The following is a 21,565-nucleotide window of genomic DNA, read 5'->3' as shown; positions in this document are numbered from 1 at the left end:
TATATCCAATGGGAGGTGGATATAATGGCTAAGACCCTGTTAGCGATAATGCGTGAATGTCGTTATATTCTCAGCGATATTCACGGATTTTGCCGCTATCGCCGGGAATTTTATCGCTTTTGAGATAAACGTTGCTAATAGCACGTTATCTCAGCGATAAAATCCGGTGATGCGCGGCGATAAAAAAATTGCCGCTAAGCCTACTTCGAGATAAATATCGCTATTTGTTGATAATATGCCCCTAAATTACGGATGTCTATTCTGTACGGATGAGCTTCCACTGCTGCTGGATTTGGGGTCCTGTTCTAGATGTTGACGGTAAGATTGATTCTGATGCCTTCGCTGCATTTAAGGGAAGCTTGAACTGCTACTGTCTGTGCTGAAGCTGCATTTCGTGCAGGGAAAAATGCAGGCCTGTTCAATGTCCACTAGGTGCCTGCCCTGTGGGTCGGACGCAAGCTTAAAAAATATTTTTAATACATAAAAGGCTATGCACCTGGCATTTTAAATTAGTGTTTTATTTTGATGGTAGCATTATTTTAATCTGCAATATTTTACAGTTGTCTCCTTGTCCAGAAGTCTGTATGACTGTACAATTAACAATGGATGAAACATTTATTTCTAAGTTATTAAAAGATGGCTCACATGTTGTACTTGCAAAGAACGTGTCAGACTCTTTAAGACAAAGTACAAATTTATTTTGAACGAGAATCTGTCGATACATACACCAGGCATTCATTATGTGAATGAATGTGATCACAACTACATGCAATGCAGATTTAGCAAATAATTAAAAGGAAGAGGTTTCTATCCTATGATAAACAATCAAATGCACTGAGATATTGTCAGTAATATCACATGCCAGTCCTTATGTGATGCCATGACACTAAATAGACAGCTATAGACCTCAATCCACTTTGGTAAAAAAAAAATATATAAATAGTAACTTAAGAACTGCATATGTTACACTTACAATTGTGACTAAATTGCAGCATTTAGCCTACAGGTAAACAAGTCTGTTTGCACATGCCTTGCACAGTTGCAACTCTGGAATAATCTAAAATGCATGTGAAATATATGGGTTTCACAAAGAAAGCTGAATACGCCTATTTTTGCAATTCTACTCACACAGCATTTCTGCAGATTTTTTAATAAGCATTTGTAGGCTTAAGAGAAATTACAGAATTTTGAATATTTTTTAGTGACGTCTATGATCATTGAAAAATTCTTCTATTTCAAACCATCGTACAACATATTACACACATCCTCTCATTTCTGGTTGCATTGGTTTATTTCACCCCACAGTTCAGCTTTTTTACATCACACATGCTCTCTCTACCTGCCCTCCATCATGTCGACTACACCTCTTTTTGCGAAGTGCTGTACCTAGGAACGTCGACCGCTGTGCACTCAAATCCAAGAATGCACATGTTACAGATGCATAACTGAGACCTTTTCAGTCTCCTGGCTCTGAACTGAGCGTAATTTACACTCGCTTATAATATGAATTACAAATTGCGTATTACCATAAACCTGCACACATACATACACCATTACCATACACATGCACACAGTGAATCATGCATGCAGCATAAATACTAATTGATGAGGACAGTCATATTTTCCTTCTGGAAAATATTTGTCAGTTTGATCAGAATCTCAATAAGACTAAGCATTTAAACCATGCATCAAATAGCTGGTATTTGTACAAACTATACAATTACATACTGTTAAATATCAGTAAACAATCAAATTCAAAGTGAAAAAATACATTTAATAAAATTTTCAATGCATTACAAAATATTTGTGTTTGGACACTGTAAACCCCAGAATGGACGCCTAGTGAGTCATCAGACTCAGAGATGTCTTAATGAGCCAACAGTCATTTTATGTGCCTAGTGTCAGGGAGGTGGCAGGGATAGATAGGGGAGGAAACTCTTAGGTCATCTAAACATCATCTGTTGTGCATGGCTCGAGGGGAAGTTGGACGTAAAGTCATGAGGTAGGTCAATTTGTGACCCTACTAGGAACCGGTATTTTAAAAATTAATTCTTTAGTACATTAGGAATCCCAATTTGGACATCACATTTCCTAATCTTAGTACATCTGGCCCTTAGGTACCTGGAAACATTGTAATGCTTGGGGTGAAGAGTCGCAAACGCTGTGTTTGACTGGTGCATTTATGGTCAATCATCTTGCACACATCACTTATGGATGTCTGTGAAGAGTATTAGGACAAAGAATGTGGGCCGGATCAATGCCAGATTTTCATAATAACCACTATGTAAATATGTTTGATTCAGATTAAGTGCATGCACATTTGTCTTGAGCAAATATTCAGATTATCTGACATGATTCAAACACTCTTTGACTATGCCTCCTGAGACCCCTGGCCCGGTTGGCAAAGATTTTTCTGTGTATAGTATAAAACTTCTCCAGACATAAGTCAAACCTACTCATGGAAAAAAAGCTTTGTGCCTCAAGCTCTAAGGGGCATATTATCAAGATGACGGCGTTAAATGTATCGCCGTTTTAGCGTCAGGAAACTGCCGCTAAAGCGGCGACAATGGGCTTGATAATATGCCCTTGTGAATTCCCATAGAAGCCCATATTCTGGTGTGAATATGGGCTTCAATGGGATTTCTCTACGGCATATGATCGAGCCCATTATCTCCGCTTTAGCGGCAGTTTCCCGCCGCTAAAGCTTCGATAATCTTAACTCTGTCCTTGATAATATGCCCCTAAGTCACTTCTGTGTAATATGTGTATGAGATACGTTGTGACTGAAGGAAACTCATGCAGGTACTACTCAAATATTTAGTTCGGATATTTGCTTGCTCATTTTCATACTAACAAATGGACAATCGATGATTTAAGATAATAAGAGTTGCCAACTTAAAAATTATTAAAGTTTTATTAAAACTTCATGTTCGGCAAACCACATTACCCCAAGCCACCAGGATAAAAATGGCGAAATTTGTGTTTAAGATGGCCCGGTTTTGGGGGGAAACTCTCCGCAATCAGTGTGAATCCCCAAAGTGATTTCTCATTGCTAATGGAAAAACAGTAATTGTGCAATAATTACACCGCTGGAAATTACCACTCTATACAGTATTGGAAGTTCTGGTTGTGGAATAACCGCAATCAGGAGACATAAAAATCCCTTAACGAGGCCATATGTGTAGGAGCTTTCTCTTTGGCGTAGGGTGCTTGTCGGATGGAAATCAGCTCTCCAAAAATCCACTCTCCAAAACTCCACCAGTCTTGGCTTTATCAATGTTTCAACTAGCCACTTATTACCGTAAGGTGACTAGAAGACTCCATGTTCTCATGGACACCATGTTCCAGTCCTTTGACAATGATTGTTAGCTGGTATGGCAGCACAGCTCCATCCGTTTGTATGAACCTGAACTACAACATCTCAGGCCCTTGTTACATTATGGTGCACACTCCATGTTTGGGCCACAGCTGACCTTTAAGTAAAAGGGCAGGGGCAGTGTGCAGTATTACCATGAATGAGCTGTCCCAAGTGCAGATGCAAACTGGAGCTGACCCAAGGCAGCGCATGCAAGTGAAATACGGGGCGGCTACTTCAAAGGTGCTCCATGTTTCACTATGCAGACGGACACCCGCCTACACTTTTAAGTAAAAGAGAGGCCCTTGCAGGCGGGTAAAGTGAGTGACTACACCCGCCTACAAGTGAGTGTCTGGGGGACTCCATGGGATACCCTTTTTCCCCTCCAGAGGGCTGCCTATAGGAGGTGCATTGAAAGTGCATCACGTTGTTGTGCCGCACTTTCAGTGCACCACCTAAAGGCATATTTGCCTCTGCGCCCACGTCCATAACATGCCACGGGCAGAGAAGCAAACTGATTCCCTCAATCGCATGGGGCCAGGGGCGAGACACAGGCCCCTGCAGCCCCCGCGGTGCGGGGGGGCCTCAAGCTCCAAGGGGCCCCCTGGGCACTGCACTCTGGCCGGAGAGCTCCTGATGGAGCTCGGAGGGGGCCCCTCTACATACCGTGCAGGGAGGCCCCCTCACTTTTCCTTACACCAGTGCATGGGGCCATGCCCCCATGAAAATGAGAGCATGCCCTCTTATAACAGAGGTGGTGCAACATGTGCGCCAGCACTATCTGTATTACAGACAGGTCCGCACAAGCATCTGTGGCTTCTTTATTACCATAGTGCCCCGGGGATGCACAAAACAGGCGCACGGGCCCGTTGTGGCTCCTCTGCACTCTCCGTAATACAGCCCCAGATATGGGAAAGGAAATCAAAGGACTGGAAAATTGTTTTCTTGATGGCATGGAACCATCTGATAACCCACCAGATAGCAACATGTTAAATTATTTGACTCAAGAACAAATGGTACTTGGTTTGGCTGAAAAAATATATAAATGGCAGCAATGTTGCAGATTTTGGACAGCAATTACATAAAGGCATTATACAAGGAAGTGATGTGTTGATGGAGAAGTAAACCCTGGTTTCATTGCTCTTTTGGCTGGCGCATAGACGATCCATCATCACCCAAAGACACTCTTAGCCGGTTCTTCCTTGGGTTTGTCAAACACCGTCTCCCCTCCGGTGCGATCTCTGCTGAAGACGGAAGGGGCTGTTGTTCCGCTCTTCTCTGAAAGACACAGAAGGAAGATGCATGTTCATTTCCGCCTGTGCTTTAGGAATGCATTAAAAGTCAGAATCAAATCTCTGGCCCTGGGGATAGGATTCTACTGAGACTTCAAACCATCAAAATTCTTTTGAACCTCTAGAGAATAGATTCCGTGGGCAATTTCGCAATTTCCAAATTAATTGAAAGGGAATGTTTGGCTCTTTGAACCTTGGACGTGCATCTGCGTCACTACTAAAAGTTCATGATGACACACACAAAGCATACCGAATGTGGACACGTCTTGTAGCGCACAGGGGCGTCCCCTGAGGCTGAAGACCTATTCATGAACTCACAGGACCAGTTCTGGTCACACACACCTCCAGCACCTAACTTTGGCACTCTGAACAGAGCACAGGGGGCTATATCAACTTCCGTTTGGCCCAAGTGCTTGTATGGTTGAAGGAATTTTGCTATGCACAGGTAGGCCCTTGCAATGTAGAGTAAGCCAGTGCCATGTTTTTGTGTTGGGCTGTGACACGTGAGTGCCAGTGCACAACTTTAGTTGACTCACCACTTACTTTGTGACTGCAAGGTCATGTAAACATTACTGGCTTTAACAATATTTACTCACAAAAGCCTCTAAAGTCATTGCACAAGAAAGATATGCACTGTTAGACCAGGCATCCTCGGCATGGTTTCCCCCTAACTTTTTGCCTTGAAAGTTCCTGTTTTTGCTGACTTTGTTTTTTTGTGTTTTTTTATGGAGTTTATTATAGCGCAAACTTGACCCGAATGTATCAGAGCACTTTACATAGCACCAGTTACATTACATGAGGACACATTAATTTTTGTTAGGCACGGGGAGATTAAGTGACTTGCCCAGAATCACAGGATTTTCAGCGTCATTGCCGAGACTCGAGCCCAGTTCCCCAGATTCGAGATCGACCGCCCTAGCTGTTAGGCCAACTCCTCTCCCCGACTCCTCCTTTGCTGGCCTTATGACTCTGGGCACTTTAGCACTGCTAACCAGTGTTAAAGTGCTTGTGCTCTTTCCCAAAAACATGGTAACATTGGCTTATACCCAAATGGCATATTTAGATTACTTGTAAGTCCCTAGTAAGATGGCACTACATGTGCCCAGAGCCTGTAAATTGAATGCTACTAGCGGGTCTGCAGCACTGGTTGTGCCATCCACTGAAGTGATACGTTAAACATGTCTCAGGTGTGCACTTTTAAACTGCCATGTTGACCTGGCAAAACAAACCTTTAGCCAGACCCAAACCTTCCTTTTCAGGTCTTGCCAAACATCACGCATGTGCTGTTGCTGTGAGGGGTATTGTATGCAGTAAAGGGCTAAGAGCCCCATCATCACTTACCATTTGCTGGCTCAATTGTCACTCTTTATAGCTACCTCCTATTTGGTCACCATATACCTGACCTCACTTCCTTTTATTTTTCTGGCTGATGGACAAAGTAATATTTAATTTAATTCAAATAGTATCCTTCCGCTATTTGCGCAGTGCTAATGAGAACTTTTTTTTTTTTTTTACAACATTTACCTCAGATCACTATTTGTATTTTTGATACTTTTCACTTTTTTGGACAACATTTTTTATAGATTGGCAAATCTTTCTAAACTTTCACTTTGTTCTACGTGACTGTAGTTGAGTTCATTGTTGGTTTGTTTGTTGTGTGAGAGTGCATGTGATTTAACGCTTCAGTGCAACTCATACCCATATTGCAGAATCTCTCGCACTACTCTCCATATTTCTCCTCCTCCTTCTTATCTCTGCCGTTTTGTTTTTTTTGTTCTGCAGTTTTGTATAGTGACAACTGGACCGGAAGGTATTGAAGCGGTCTACCTCTTTTTTAGGCACAGGAAGATTACGTACTTTGCTCAGAATCTCAAGATATTGAGCAAGGCCTGGGACTTGAACCTGGTTTCCCTGTTCCAAAGTCGACAGCTCTGACCATTATACCACATCCTATCTTGTTTATCATTCAGTACATTAGGTTTGCATTTGGATTAACAGTAAGCATTGTTTTAAACTTTACCTTTGTTATACCTGACTTTTTATGGCAAGGATTATTAAAGCAGTCCATGTGAAATCAGTGTTTGTTTTTCTACCTTTTTTCCGATCTGCATTTTTTTTCCAATTGCACATTTTTTTCTTCAACCTTTTACTTTTTTAGTTGTCAGTTTGTTTTTTTCAGTGGCACCAACCATTAAAGCAGTATGTGTGACTGCATGTGTTTGTAGGTTGTGTTAATTGTTGTTTTTAGGTCTCGGCTATAACGCGCTGAAAAGCGCGTTCTCGCCAGAGAACTATTGTCGGCGTCTCAGCAGTCTGAGAACACCGAAGTGAGACAAGACCTGGCCGCGCGCAGCGTTTCCCCATAGGATAACGTTGTGCGCGCGGCCAGGTCTTGTCTCTACAGCATTGCATGCAGAGCGGATCGCGTCGCGCGCCTCTCTGGAATGCAGGGGGAGTCTGCAGAGAGGCACGCGGCGCTGATAAGCGTCGAAGCTGGTTGTTTCCTGTCGTGCAGCTGGCAGATGCCAGCATACACGCGAGGCCTCCCTTTAGAAACGTTCACTCTCGCCGCATCTGCTTTGCACCAGAACACGTGGAGGCTACTGGCGACCGAATCACCGGGACAGCGCCAGAAATCCTCTTGCTAGCCAAGTGACACGTCTCGAGCCTGCGGAAGTGTGGGGGCAGGCAGGCGGGGACCTGTGGGCATCTGGGCAGCATCTTTGCGTACTCCGCAGTCAAAATATAGTGCTGGGTGGCGAGAGATGGAAGGGGGATGACCTGCCTCGGCACATGTGTGGAGCCAAAGGAGTCTAATGTGGCGCGACTGGGTACAGCGGTGTTAGCGTCCCCCATGCACATACTACAGCGCCCACTACCCAAACTGGGACTGCACAGGAGTCAGTACAAAGGGTAGCAGCAGCTATAGGGCAAGCTCCGTTCGACGGCACTGAAGGGGTATGGGCAAAAATACAACAGCATTGCATGCTTATATCGCATGTGCAGCAGCACTGTAAGCCCCCCACCAACAGTACCTCCCAGACCGCAGTAAAACTGCAGGCTTCTTTAATATACAACCGGTTTAACGTCCAAAGCAGAAATACACGTTATCAAATTGGTACTTTCAGTGGTTAAGGTTGCAGTGTGTAATGAATCATAATGGATTAATCCTATCCTTGGTGTGCTGAAATACACTTTGGGAAAGCTTTATTCAGGGAACTACACTTACAAGTCCACATTTGCTTTCAACCTCTGTGTGCAGTATGACGACCGTCCTAGTTTAGCTTCCTCTGCGGTTCTGTTCTCTTTGACAGAGAGTTATCACAGCTACCACATTCACATAGCATTGTCAGTCTCTGACTTGGAGACAGTCACAGAAGCATGCACGATTTACAAAACGAAGGACCGCAGCCCCACTCGTAATGCAGTGCTTCTTTCAGACCATGTCCCATCTAGGCGCCCCAAGCCTGCCCAAATGTAGGGACAACGTCTTCTGGGACACAAAAGTGTCATTCTTTATCCTTTGTGCATACGCAGAGTTTCTAGGTACTTCTTGCGCTCCCTTTAGGTCTGGTCAAGACTCCGCTTTAGGTGCTTGCCACGCTCGTAGTTAAAATAATTATTGAGACATCCTGGTAAATATTGCTGTGTGCATAAAGGAGCTTTCATTCTGCCCTCTCCACCCATTCATGTTGTCACGTGATCTTCATATTCTGCTTCCGTCCACCATGTCTCACCGCCGCGGACTGTTGGTCGGGCCGCTCCAGCTGCTGGTTTTCTTCTCTCTGAATGACTGCCATTTCCTCTTGCACACGTTCATTAGGTTTTTTTTAACCTTCCTTTTTGCAGCAGGTAATCTTTATTTTGCAAAAGATGCATGAAATCCTTCTTTTTAATTATTTGTTTCCATAAGTTTCCTAAAAGATGGCTTCTCAAAAGCCAGACATATTGACTTTGGCAGTGCTTGTGAAGCTGCTGTTATGAAGTGCGTGGAAGTGCGGTAACATTGTAGCTGTTTGCAATGGAGTGCCTGGCAATGTATCTATCCTTGTCTCATTTACAAATCAGATGAAAGCTTTGCTTAAAAATGAAAGTCTTAAACCTTTTCATAAACGCGTGTTCTGTGAAGGTTTAGGTACCAACGTTTTGTGTGTGGGTTTATTTTAATATTTTTTTTGTCATATGCTTGCAAAATAAGGTAGCTTGAGACTGCCAATGCTTGTTTGCGACAATGAACTCAGAGTCTAGATTATCATTCGTTGGCTTTCCTTTTATAAATCATTGTTTTATGGGTGGAAGCATTAAAAAAAATAATGTTCATTCTGTTACTTGGCGGGCTTGAAACCAATGCTCTAAAGCAGTTATGTGGGCATCTACCAACAGAAAACAAGAATAGAAAGAGTACACATTGAAAAACAGCCCCCCCTTCCCATGTTTACACTAGGTCTTGCATTTGTGAGAGTTTAACCTATTGGCATTGTAAATGACAATGCTTTTTATTTATTTTTTTTAAAACCAACACATAAATAAAAGGCAGTGCCATTTGCAATGTCAATAGCTCAAACTCGCGTAAATACGCGACTGATTGCATTGCAAATGCAATAGGTCTCGCATTTGCGAGACATTAAGCTTTTGGCATTGTAAATGACAATGCCATTTATTTATCTGTTTTCAAAACCAACACATAAATAAAATGTTTGTCATTTACAATGTCAATAGCTCTAACTTTTGCAAAGGCGAGACCGTTGCATTGTAAATGCTTGTTTTTTGTGTGAGAGTGCATGTGCTTTAGGGTTTCAGAGCAACCCACACCCACATTGCTCCCTCTCTCGCACCCCTCTCCGTGTTAAAAATGGGGTCTCTATTTGGCAGTGGTTAACACCCTGTTCAAGTGGGGACCCTCACTTTAGTTAGAGTAAGGGAGTCACATAGCTAAGATAACCCCTGCTCACCCCCCGGGTAGCTTGGCACGGGCAGCCAGGCTGATCTAAGAGACAATGTGTAAAGCATTTGTACATATACACACACAGTGAAAACACTGCATACATTTTCCAAACAAATTTATTTCGTGCCATGCTCGAACATCCAAAAGGATGAAATCAATGTGGCTTTTACAATCGCCCCTCATGAATGTTGCTTTGCATCAAGATCTGATTACATGACCTCAGACCAAAAGAGACAATTATACCAATTATCTGGAGGGCAGCAGAACTCATTTTAGGTGGTTTCCTAGTATGGACGCATTCCTTCCAGATTCATCCTCTTCCTTAACCAATTCCAGGAATGGAGTATATGGTTCAAAAGATGCATTAAAATCTCCTGAAATAATAACGTTATGGCTAGGGCTAAAATCCTCCAAAAATGCATTCAAAGTTCTGAGAGACTGGGAGTGTTTGGAAAAAGTGGCCGGCCTATAATATATATTATATGGGACCCCAGACTTGGGTTTCAAGCTAAGAACTAGGAGGTCACAAGAGTCAATACTGATGTTCTTTATGGTAAACTCCAGCAATATTTTGGACCATATCAAAAGACCCCCAGATGGCCTAACCGCTACTGATTGCATTGCTTCAATACTATGTGTTAAGAAACCCTGCCTATGTACTTTAGTGAGCGCCCAGGTCTCTTGGAAGATGCAGAAGTCGAATTTATCAATGAACAATCTCCTGTCCCTGTCGTCCATTTTGGACCAAATCCCAGCATTGTTCCAGGAGATAAGATGGAGAGCAGAGGCTGGATTTGTCAAGTCCTGCAGGGAACTCTGAGCAATCAAAATTGGTTGCAGAGAATTATTTGTCAGTTCAAGGTCATCTCCATGGACTCCATGATAACTGAGGCAGGGATAACATCCTCCTGCCTAAATTATATGTAAATGGCCCCTCTGGGCATTTAAACATCAAACCAGTTAAACATGGGAACACTATAAGGACCAACCAGCCATGAATCACTCCTTCTTTCAGACCTGCACAGTATGCCTCACTCTAATGCAGGCTCGCTGGATGTCCTGTGGTTAGTCATTGTTTGCTAAACTCTATAAAATGCTCACACGCTGTACAAAGCAGCTGAGGGGGTTATTCAGAATGTGATGGGGTAGGTAGATCTGAAATACATTGGTGGGTGTAATGTCCTATCTGTCCTAGATAACTTTTTCACTGCTAGGGTGTCTGCACACCGTTCTGCTAGAACCCATAACAGAATCAACGTTAGGTTGCTTCTATTTTGTCTCTGTGCTTCCGCACAGACTATATCTCCGTGCCATATTTCGGGATAAGTAGTGGTGCAAACCCTGCATCAATGTCTCATTGCAGTGTAAATATATAACGAAAACCAGGGCAATGTTTTGATTTTATTTAACAAATGTGTCAATTTTTGTATTGGTTTCATTGAATGAATAAACATAAATCCCAGACCACTAACCAAAGAAATGTTGGCCTGAATGTCATGAGTCCTGCAATACAAAATATGTTTTTAGTTATCCTAGAGAATGGACTCTGCACAATCAAATAGGTAATATAAGCACAGAGCACTAAATTGTTGCAGAATCACTGTATATGGAGCACAGTTCATATGACAATAGCATCAAACTCAGGTCTACATGGAAAGTATAAAATCAATGTGTTTTTTAATTCTCTAAGAATCAATGTCTGCAAGACATACTTTCCTTGTTCTTATTGGCTCTGCGGAGAACACTCAGATCACGAAATTTGTCAGATTGTTTTGCATTTGCCTTCAAAAGAGGGTAATATCCACATTTTAAGCACACAGAAACAAAACTTTGTGAAGGCTAGACTCCAAAGTGTGTTCCCTTTGGAAAACAGGCATCATCTGTGGCTTATCTATGGATTCATGGTGTTTCCAGGTTATACATTTAGTGTAGAGCATTTGGAAAATTTGAACACAAATGAAAACAAAAGCATTTGAGAAATCTGTAAACAAATGAAAATGAAATGCCACTTTGGGGTACTTGTATTTTGGTCAGAAGTATGGACACAGGGCTGAAGGAAAACATACCACAACCATATCCCATGCGAAGGGTAGCCAGCCAGGAGAACACACTGACCGTGACGTTTGTCAGGCTTTTAGAATGTTTTCAAAACATCCCTCCAGTCTTCCTGATTCAGGACTATATCCCTGCCAAAGACTGATCCCAAACTGATTTCTCTTGTTCCCCCAATTGTGGGAGTCCCAAACATATATGCATATATAACATAAATCTACTGCAAGTCATTAGCAGCCCATCAGATAACATGGGCTTGCATACGGGCATTACCTATATGTTCAGCTCTATGGCCCGGTCTATTTTAATAAAAAACGTTATTTATTGTTTTTCATGAAAAATAAAACTAACAAAAAAAAACATAAGACCAGCAAAAGACATTCCAGCAGTAAATACAAAGTACACACCGTGCAGTCATCGCAGCATGGGCACTGAACAGTTCAGTAGTAGATTAGCTTTAGCATGTCAATAAACACATTAATTCTTCATTACATTAAGTTCCCACCATGAAGAGATGTCATTCTTCCTGGAGACCTCTACATATAGCTGCGGGTTACAGCATTCCCTTGTGGCATAAACATCTAAAATTCAATGTAAACCCTGCGGCAGTATACCACTCATCCCACCCCAGTTCGAGCTTGCTCTGCCTGGGAGTTGCCCGCAACAGATTTGTCTAGTAGGTATTGTCGAAATGGATCACAAATATCTTTAGGTTCACATTTTACAGGCATCAGTGCGTTATAGCTTTCGGATTGTGTAGAACAATATGGTAAGTCAATGTGCCATTCCCCTATGGTAGGTAAGGGACCCCTCATCCATCTCCAGACCACTCTCCGTTTGGCCAAAAGTAAGCCAATGGCTGCCAACTTGCGCACTCCTTTTGGTATCTGTCTATCGAACCCCAGTAGAGCCACCAGATGTGTTTCTGATAGTGCATGATCCAACATTTTAGACAGGCCATTGAATACCTCCCTACAGATCTTTTGTGTTCCCGGGCATTCCCATGCTAAGTGCGTGAAGTGTGCATCTGTGGCGGCGCACCTCATACATCTGCCATCCTCCCCCAGGCCATACCTGCATAACCTCGCTGGTGTGTAATCATTTCTATGAAGATATATAAAATGAAGCAGTGTATGTCGACCGTTCAATGAGATTGATTTGATATTGTTGGAGCACCAAGACCACTATGCCATAGTGATTACTATCTCAAGTTCCTCCCCCCCATTCCAGCTGAAACTTTAACTTAGCCTGTGCACCCTGTTGTTTGAAGAGTGTATATAGTATTGTTACTCCATGTTGTGGAGATTGAGTTTGCATGAGGTATGTCAGCGATTGCATCCCTGCCTGGCTGGGCCTAACAACTCGCGCAGAGCCCTGCGAAACCTGTAATATTGAAAAGCATCCACCGCCGTGACCTCCCACCTGCGCAGCTACCTGGTCCCATGTTTTAGCAATCCCTTCGTGGAACATGTCGCCCATACACTTTACGCCTAGCTTGGCCAGAGTGTGCATCGTGGCTTGGTCCTCCTTAAGTGGAAGTCAATCGCACCATTGCAGAGGTAATTTGGAAGAGTATAATAATTTTATCTGATGCTTGCTGGCTATTTTAGATAATTGGTGTCCGGTGCAGTTCACATGTGTATCGTGCGAGGATTGATCTGTGAAGCCCCGGTCAACAACTTTGGCAGTGGGGCAGGGGAAACCATATTATTCTCTATGAGGTGGTGCTGAAAATTATTAGGTCCATGTATCCATCCATGGGCGTGCAGCGTCTGAGCAGCTCTATAATACTGTTCCATGTCAGGTGCATTCACCCCGGCCCCGAATATGGCTTTGTTAGGGTAACCCACTTACCCGCGGATGTTTCCCTGCCCACACTAACCGTGTCAGCAATGTACGCAGATTACAGAAAAAGGGCTGGGGCAAACTGATGGGTATATTCACGAAAAGAAATAGAAAACGAGAAAGCACCACCATTTTTGTCAGGGCGACCCGACCAACCAGAGACAGTGGGAGCTTGATCCATTTTTCTACCACCTCTGTCAATCTGTGCATTGCACACCCGTAATTTTCTGACAATACAATCTCGGCATTGGTGTGTATTTTTATGCCCAAGTACCTTACCGGGTCTGTGGTCCATTCCAGTGGATATGGGGTCTACACTGGTATGGTGACGTCAGTTAACGGGATAATAATAGACTTATGCCAGTTGACATGGAGTCCTGAATGTTGACTAAAGCGCTCCACTTAATGCAGCATTGGAACCAAGTTTTGTTCCGATTTCCAAATATACAATAAAGTGTCACCTGTGTATGCAGAAATAGTAAGGTTGTAGTTCAAGAACCGAATACCTTGATATGCATGGTATTCGGGCAGTGCGCATGCTAGTGGCACCCCCACCAGCGCCTTATAGAATACAACTGTTAGACCGTCTGCACCGGGGGCTTTTTCATTAGGCATTTCTTTCAGTGCAGCAATTATTTCTGTGGGTCTCAATGGGCCAATGAGTTTTTCCCTATCGCTATTTTCCAACCATGTCATTTCCATGTAGGCTAAATACTCATCGTCAGAGTCAGGGGATGTTATCCCCCTAGAGGTGTAGAGTCCTGTGTAATACTCGGCGAAATCCTCCAGAATTACTTGTGTGCTATATACCAGTTTGTTTTAGCATCATACACACTTGTGATGTGACTACCGCCCCTGTGAGGTCTGACAGAGTGGCACTGGGTCTGTCACCCTTAGAGTATGCCCTGGCAACGGCATACTTCCCTAGATGCTTAACCTCATCCTCAGCCAATTCATTATATTCACACAATTTTGTCCTAATCTGTGCAGGTATCTGTGGGTTGCTAAGTGTCGTGAAGCCTGCCCTCCAGAGGCTTAAGTATAGTTTCAATGTTGCGTAATTGGGTGTGAATAGATTTAAGAACACCTGTGTGTTTAGAGATCGTAATTCCCCTTAAGTAGTGCTTAAAATGTTTCCCGTATGGAGCTCAAAGTCGTGGCGCTGCCCAGATTTGTGAGAAAGAACTCGTCAATCTCTGTGCCTATTTCCACATGAAATACTGAGTCTAATAAGGAGTATTGAGGAAATGTCCAAGTTTGCTTGTTGATGATTGCGTCTGACAGCTCTACCTTCAGGAGGACTGGGGAATGGTCTGACAGTGTGCGGGCCATGTGTGAGTAGGTGTGTATTGAGGAAAGCAGTGTGCTGAAGGCATACCAGTAGTCTATCCTGGTGTGGATATCATGTGCAGCAGAATAGTGTGAGTACTCCTTGCCTAGAGGGGCCAAGTGGCACCAGACATCCTGCAATCCCTCGGTATGGGCAATGCTGGCTATAGCTCTAGCTGCATGAAATGGAGGTCTAGGGGCTCCCCTCGAATGATCTAAGTCAGGGTTCTGAATACAATTGAAGTCCCCACCCCAAAGTATAGCCATGTGTGAGTACTTCAATATCTTATGATGCAATGCATGGTAGAATTGAAGGTCATCATAGTTGGACCCATAAACCCCAACCAACAGAACGTTGAATTGCTCTTTACGACACTTTGCCAGAACAAACCTGCCACCTGAGTAACTTCCATAGCCTGTATCTGTATGCCTGAGTTTCTGCAGACCCAAATAAGTACCCCCCTAGCGTGTGATGTGAACCTGGATGCAATACATATACCCTTCATCCTTCTTTGGGATAATAACCCAGTCTTGGGGGATAGGTGCGTCTCCTGTAAAATTGCCACATCTACATTGTGTCTGTACAAATATGCCACCACTTTACGTATTTTTCTCTGGTCATTTAGACCCCTGACATTCCAAAACAGGAAGATAATGCCAGCTTGATGCTTAATAGGTTTTGACATGTATTAACTTACTTATCCCGAGCACCCTACCTCTGAAAATACACGCTGCATAGTCTAACACAGTGCAATTTTCCTGTTGGTATGCACAGATTGACTGGAATGTAACATGGAAAAACCCACTCAACTCCCACCCACACCATATCAAAAGGAGTAGACATGCAATAGTAGTTCCCCCCACCACTGAAAATTGCCCATCAACAACAGAACAGTTCCCCAATAGTAGGTACCCAGGTGTAATACACACTAAGGAAATGGCAGCCAGACCTGTGGTGTTATTAGCTAGCCTGCTGCCGCCCACTCTTATCATTGCCAACTGGGCATCTGGTTAACAGTGCTACATAATACTATGGTGATTGTGCAATAACAGTACATCTCAGTGTAATTACAGCATAACATTTACAAGTTAGGCATTACAATGTATGGTGTATGTCCAACATCCTCTGCAGCAGAATGCAGAGTCCTTGGGACATTTACAAAGCCGTTGTACCTGACCCCCGTGGACTACCCGGCTCTGCACCCCCTGATGGGGCAACACTCTCCGCCAACGGTGACCGAGTTGATCTGTTCGTCTTTTCTGCGCTGTACTTTTTGAGGTCCAGCTGCAACTGATTAGGGTCAACATACATTTTGGATTGGCCATCGAAGTTGACCCGGAGCGGGGTTGGATATAACATTGCATAATCCAATTGTAGTTCTCTTAATTTGCACTTCATAGGGCCAAATTTATTTTGTGCTTCTTGTACAAGCCGTGAAGTCAGGGAAGAGGGACAATTCAGAGCCTTCATATTTAAGAACTTTCAGATCTCTTGCGAGCCTCAGAGCAGCATTCCTGTCACTATAGTTGAGTAGTCAAGCAATCAATGGTCGGGGTGCTGTGCCAGGGGGAGGTCGCGGGCCCAGCATACGGTGTGCCCGCTCGACTACAAAAACTTCAGAGAATGTTTCACTCCCAGCAGTTGTACCAGCAGATTTTCAACTAATGTTTCCATGTGACCGATGGATGTGGACTTCGCCAGGCCTATAATATGCATATTGTTGCTCCGGGAATGCGCTTTGAGGTCTTCGGCGTTGTCCTTCATCACCGCCACTAGTTTCTCATTTTGTTACTGCGCAGCCCCCATTTCGGTCTGAGTATCTTCGGCATCAGAGATCCTGCGCTGCGCCATACAATCCTTTCTGCGTGCTTGTCTACCCTTTCAGAGATTCTGTCCATGCGGTACACCAATTAGTCCATCTTAGCGTCAATGGACATCAGGCTTCGTTGCATGGCCCCCGGAATTTGCCGTATGTCCCCGTCTGGTGCAGCAGGTCATCTATCTGCTCAGCCATTGTAGGGTTGTGGTCTTCGTCTCTGTGTCTAGATGATTTACGTTGTTCAAACTGAAGATTCGACTGCGATGTGTCACATTTAACCATATCCCCCGTTGTTGTTATTACCACGTCGATTGGGTAACAGTGGTATGGGCCCTAGACCAAACTGTCAATTTAGCAAATGTTAGTGGGTGGACTGTGCACAGCACTATATGACACTACGCTGTGGGGCTACTCAGTAGATTAGACGATGTTAATACTCGCAGCAGCAATGCCGGTACTGGTGCCAGTGGGTGTCCCAACTCTTGTGTTTCAGTGCTTGCTTCCCTCTAACTCACTCTCGAATATGTCCAGGGCCGGCAACAGCGGCACCGACCTCTGGGCCAAGCAAGCCTAACCTGCGCAAGGCAGCACACAGGGGCACCCGGGAGTTATATTGACAAGCTCTCAGAGCAACCCAGAGTCATTCATGCACTTCAGCTGCAAACTCCGCCAGCTGGACCAGCAACAGGCCCCCTACTAGCGCCCCGGGTGCAGCAACTTGTACAGAGCACACCCTCGAGGACCGCTGGAGATGGACGCGGAAGGGCGCTGCGTTCACAATCACAGGCCTGCGACACCTTGGCCATTGACTCCAGTTCTCGTATGGGCCAGGGCAGTGCGGTATAGAGCCGACCAGCGGAACACTATACTTAGCCCGGCCGGCCCGCACACTCCACTGCACATACCCTCTCTTACCAGCACCGTTACTGAGCTGATACGGTTTCCACCCTGCCGCACCTCCATGATGCACGTTGTCTGCGCAGCCGGCCGGGATCCAGTTGCAGGCCGCTGATCTGCTAACTGGCTCCGGATAAGCGCAGGCACCTCTTTGCAGCTGTGGAACACTCAAATTGGCTGCTGCGGGCCTCCGACGGGGTGCCTCTGTGTATTACAGCACCGCTCCGCCGCTAGGTCAGGCAGTGTCTCCAGACTTCTTCCGATCATGCGCGGCTACATTAGATGTTACTGCCACCACTTTTTGTGCCACCAGATGCCCCGATGGTGCGAATTAATGTAGGATATTTTGGGCGGCTGCTGGAGCTCTAGCAGGCTAACACCATCTATGAGTCAGGCAAGCCACGCCCTAGGCCCGGTCGATTTCTTTCATGTTTGGTGTCAAACACTGTGCTTTTTAACCCCCAACATGATGGTGGTACCGCGGTTTAACCAGCATGTACCTAGGTGGCACTTTAGACAGTGTCTCCCAAATTAATCCAGTGTTCCTGTGCCTTGGAGGGCTTTTTTGAAGGTTTGCAGCCAAGACAGAAGTCTTACCTCATGCTGCGGAGTGTGTGCTGCTCCCAGAGGCCCGAGACCAAGACCTGTGTGAGCAGGAGGTAACACCTCTGCCCACAAAGTATAGCGAGTGATTACACCGGTACCGTGTTGAGCCTTAAAGGAACTTGTCCCCCACTTGATGACAAAGTCTTCCCCTGCTCCAGGCACTGTTTTTCGCTGGCAGGCAGGAAATTAGCTATGCATGAGGTGTCCACCTCCACAGGGCTGCAGCTGCGGTGTGCAACTGAGGATGGTTTTAGCCACTTGAAGTTAGGCTACAAATCAGGGTCTGACTAGTTTGAGTGACTCACGGCCACAGGATATCATCGCTATTGGGACGGATTATCCGCAGAACTACATGGTTATTAGTTACTAGTCCTCACTCCCACTAACACCCCCTTAATTCAGGCTCTCAGGGCATCCGAGACACCAGAACCTTAGATTTGACGTGAAACAAGAAGAGACCTGTGTCTGCACGAGAGCATTACTGCACAAAAGAAATGCTCGAAGTATTGCACCTGTGATAGCCACCCTGCACCCGCTAGACTACGACTCACCCAGGACAAGAGTCTGGTTCCAAAAGGAAGGTAAACCTCTCTGCAACCCAAAGACTTCATAAGATCTTCCTAGGACTAGTGGTGACTCCCCTGTAGTCGACAGGCACAAACCACTAAGTCCACAACCTTGACGGCCTGTTCCCCAAGCCATCCGGCATGGCCGGTCAAAGTCCTTGGGTAGGTGACGTCTGGGAACTGCAGTCCTCACCCTCAATGAGGATCAGCTTTCTACAATCTTCCCCTGGTCCTCTGGATAAAGATTTCCCCAACCTGCAGTACTTGCAGGTACCAAGGCTTGTTGGTGGTCAGTCTGACTGCAACCTGCTTTACTCAACACTTCAAGAGAAGAGACCTGCATGAACAACCAGCCACCCCTATGGCTCCATCGTTGAGATCTTGCATTTGATTTTATCCTTTTTTGGCTCGCCTGCCAGCTCCTCTGGCCGCAGATCCGGTTCAGCATCACAGATAGCCAAGAGCACAGCTGCACCTGAGTCCCCCGGACCAAGTATATCGGATCTGCCTGGAGTCTCCTGGTTCAGAGCCAGCTCCTTGCTTAAATGCCAAAGGGTTTTGCTCAACTCGCCCCTTAAGTACATTTTTGCTAAGGTAACCATTTTAACACCGCTAGTCTGATGGACAGTTTAGTTTGACAGCGAAAGTGCACCTCTGCACCCCGCTCCCCTGAGCCAGGTAAAATTGTCCTAACTGTTGTGAACTGGTCTAGGAACTCACGAGAACTTATCTCCAATGGGTTCCATTGAACTCACTCTCTAAGTAACCAACGGCATAAATGTGTTTTCCCCATTGACCGCAGCCTTATTGCATTCACATTGCAAAGTACTGATTTATTTAATGCTTTACAATTGATAACTCCAGTTATACTGGATGTATTGATTTCATTTTTGTGTCTAAAAAATGATAAATATCTGAGCTATTTTTATTAACTGGTGTCAGATTTCTCTTGAGTCGTGTCAATTACTTATCGTCCATGTTGATGTGAAATGCTTAACAGATGTTCCTGTAAGTAGCCTGTCAGCTCTTTGCAACTCTACCAAGACTGAGAATAGGTGTACTGAGAGAGTGCCCAGCGTTCATCTTTGTGTATTGTGCTAGTATTAAATGGTAAGGCACCCCGGCCATACTACAACAATGTGTGGGTTGAGCTAAGAAAATAGCACTAAATACTGGTTTGCACTCACGTAAATTAATGTAATCCTGCATAATTTTGCTGTAATTCTGCACAATCACGCTACATTGTATTATGCAAGTTAAACACACCCCTAGTTTAGTGTACCTGTTTTTGTTGCAAGTATAACTAACCTCTGGGCTATCTGCAAAGATATGACACCAATATTTTTAACATGCCAGAGCTCCCGCACCATAATTCTTGACTAGGAGATGGAGACGTTATTCTTTTTTTTTCAAACATGATAATTCTCTCCAGTCTTCCTCGTGCACAAACATATTTTTGCCAAGGCTGAAACCACATCTTTGGTCCTCCTTGTTTCCTGAGTGTGTAGGTACCAGACAATGAGTATAAGCAGGGATCCACACACAAGACACAAGAGATGGGGGCGCATCTAAAGGGGAGGTCTGCAAAATTAGGCCTGGGGTCCGCCAGCACCCAGGAAAACCTACCAACCCCAGATATTTCTGAATTGTAGATCCTCAGGGAATCCATGATGATGTGGCTTATATGCATATTAACATATTTGATAACCATGAATACCCTTCAAATGTTAAAATATGGGTAAAAAACATATGTTCTTCACTTTTCTGTGGCAGTAAGCACCAGAACTCTTGTCAAAAGGCAAAGTCCTACCATTAAGTGTTCCCACACTTCTACCAATGGAAACAGTACCACAAATGTGTGGGTGGGCCTACTGCATTGGATAGGAGTACGGAAAATCTTTATCCATGTGAAGAGCACATTGACATTACACTGACTTCACGTGATCATCGTTTTACCCTTTTTCTATCCATTAGAAGTCCACCCACACATGTGAGGTATGCTTCTATTAGTATAAGTAAACTAGTTGGTGTGCTTGTGCCATTCATCACAAATTACAGAACTTTCTATCTCAAGAATGTCACAGAATTTACTTTTTGTACAATTTTGAGGTTTACAGGGCATTCTGGGTAAGAAGATATTGTAGCATTCACACAAGTCACATCACTTAGGGCTCCCCTAGGAGTGTAGTTTTAAAAAATATCTAGGGTTGGCAGTTTTTCTGGGGTGTTTGGCAATCCCATATCAAAATACCGAATCTACTTTCATCCTAGCTTTCAACCTAATTCCAAGCTTCTTTCTTGCACTTTCCACTGTTGCGTTCTTAGGCTTTTTGTGTCCCAGATCATCATAGCTCCACCCATTCTTGTGGAGCATGGGTTTAATAGGAAGGAGTTTGGGAGCTCAAAATTGTATGCCATTTGCTATTATCTATTGAATTTCCCCTCTATCTTTGGCTTGCTATTGTCAGTCAGTGTCCGCAAAAACAGTGTTATAGAAAATGACCTCAGAATTACCTGGCATTATTGGTAATCCAGAATTCAGCGTGGTTCAAATGACGTCCTATTATTAAACTCAGATTATTGGGAACATTTAAAAAATACCTCATTTTTATTCATCCCTAATGGCACTCAGAGTTCTCAGTATCATGTAATGCTTGGTCAAACACAGTAAAAACATTTGCAAGCCACAGCTCAGTTGATGGCTATAGGTACTGTGGCCTTTTGTACAAACATCAAACAATATAAACAACTGTAACACACAATTCTGTTTCAGGGCAAGAAGCTAGACGTTGTTTGGATTTTATTTTAGCCTACGAAAATATCCAAACAGTGTCTGGCTCCTTGGGCACAGATATGTA

General features: G+C 44.2%; 1 protein-coding gene across 1 annotated transcript in view; it reads right to left on the bottom strand.

The window, feature by feature from the left end:
- Positions 1–4,372: 4,372 nt before the first annotated feature.
- MUSTN1 (musculoskeletal, embryonic nuclear protein 1) overlaps positions 4,373–21,565 on the bottom strand; it is a 32,555-nt gene continuing 15,362 nt past the window's right edge. The window contains exon 3 of the mRNA XM_078661642.1: positions 4,373–4,633. Coding sequence (XP_078517768.1) covers positions 4,527–4,633 — 107 coding nt within the window. The 3' untranslated portion in view covers positions 4,373–4,526. The remainder of the gene's footprint in view (positions 4,634–21,565) is intronic.

This window comes from Lissotriton helveticus, chromosome 9, assembly GCF_964261635.1.
Source record: "Lissotriton helveticus chromosome 9, aLisHel1.1, whole genome shotgun sequence".
Lineage (NCBI taxonomy): Eukaryota > Metazoa > Chordata > Amphibia > Caudata > Salamandridae > Lissotriton > Lissotriton helveticus.
This window is presented reverse-complemented; position numbering and strand designations above follow the sequence as displayed.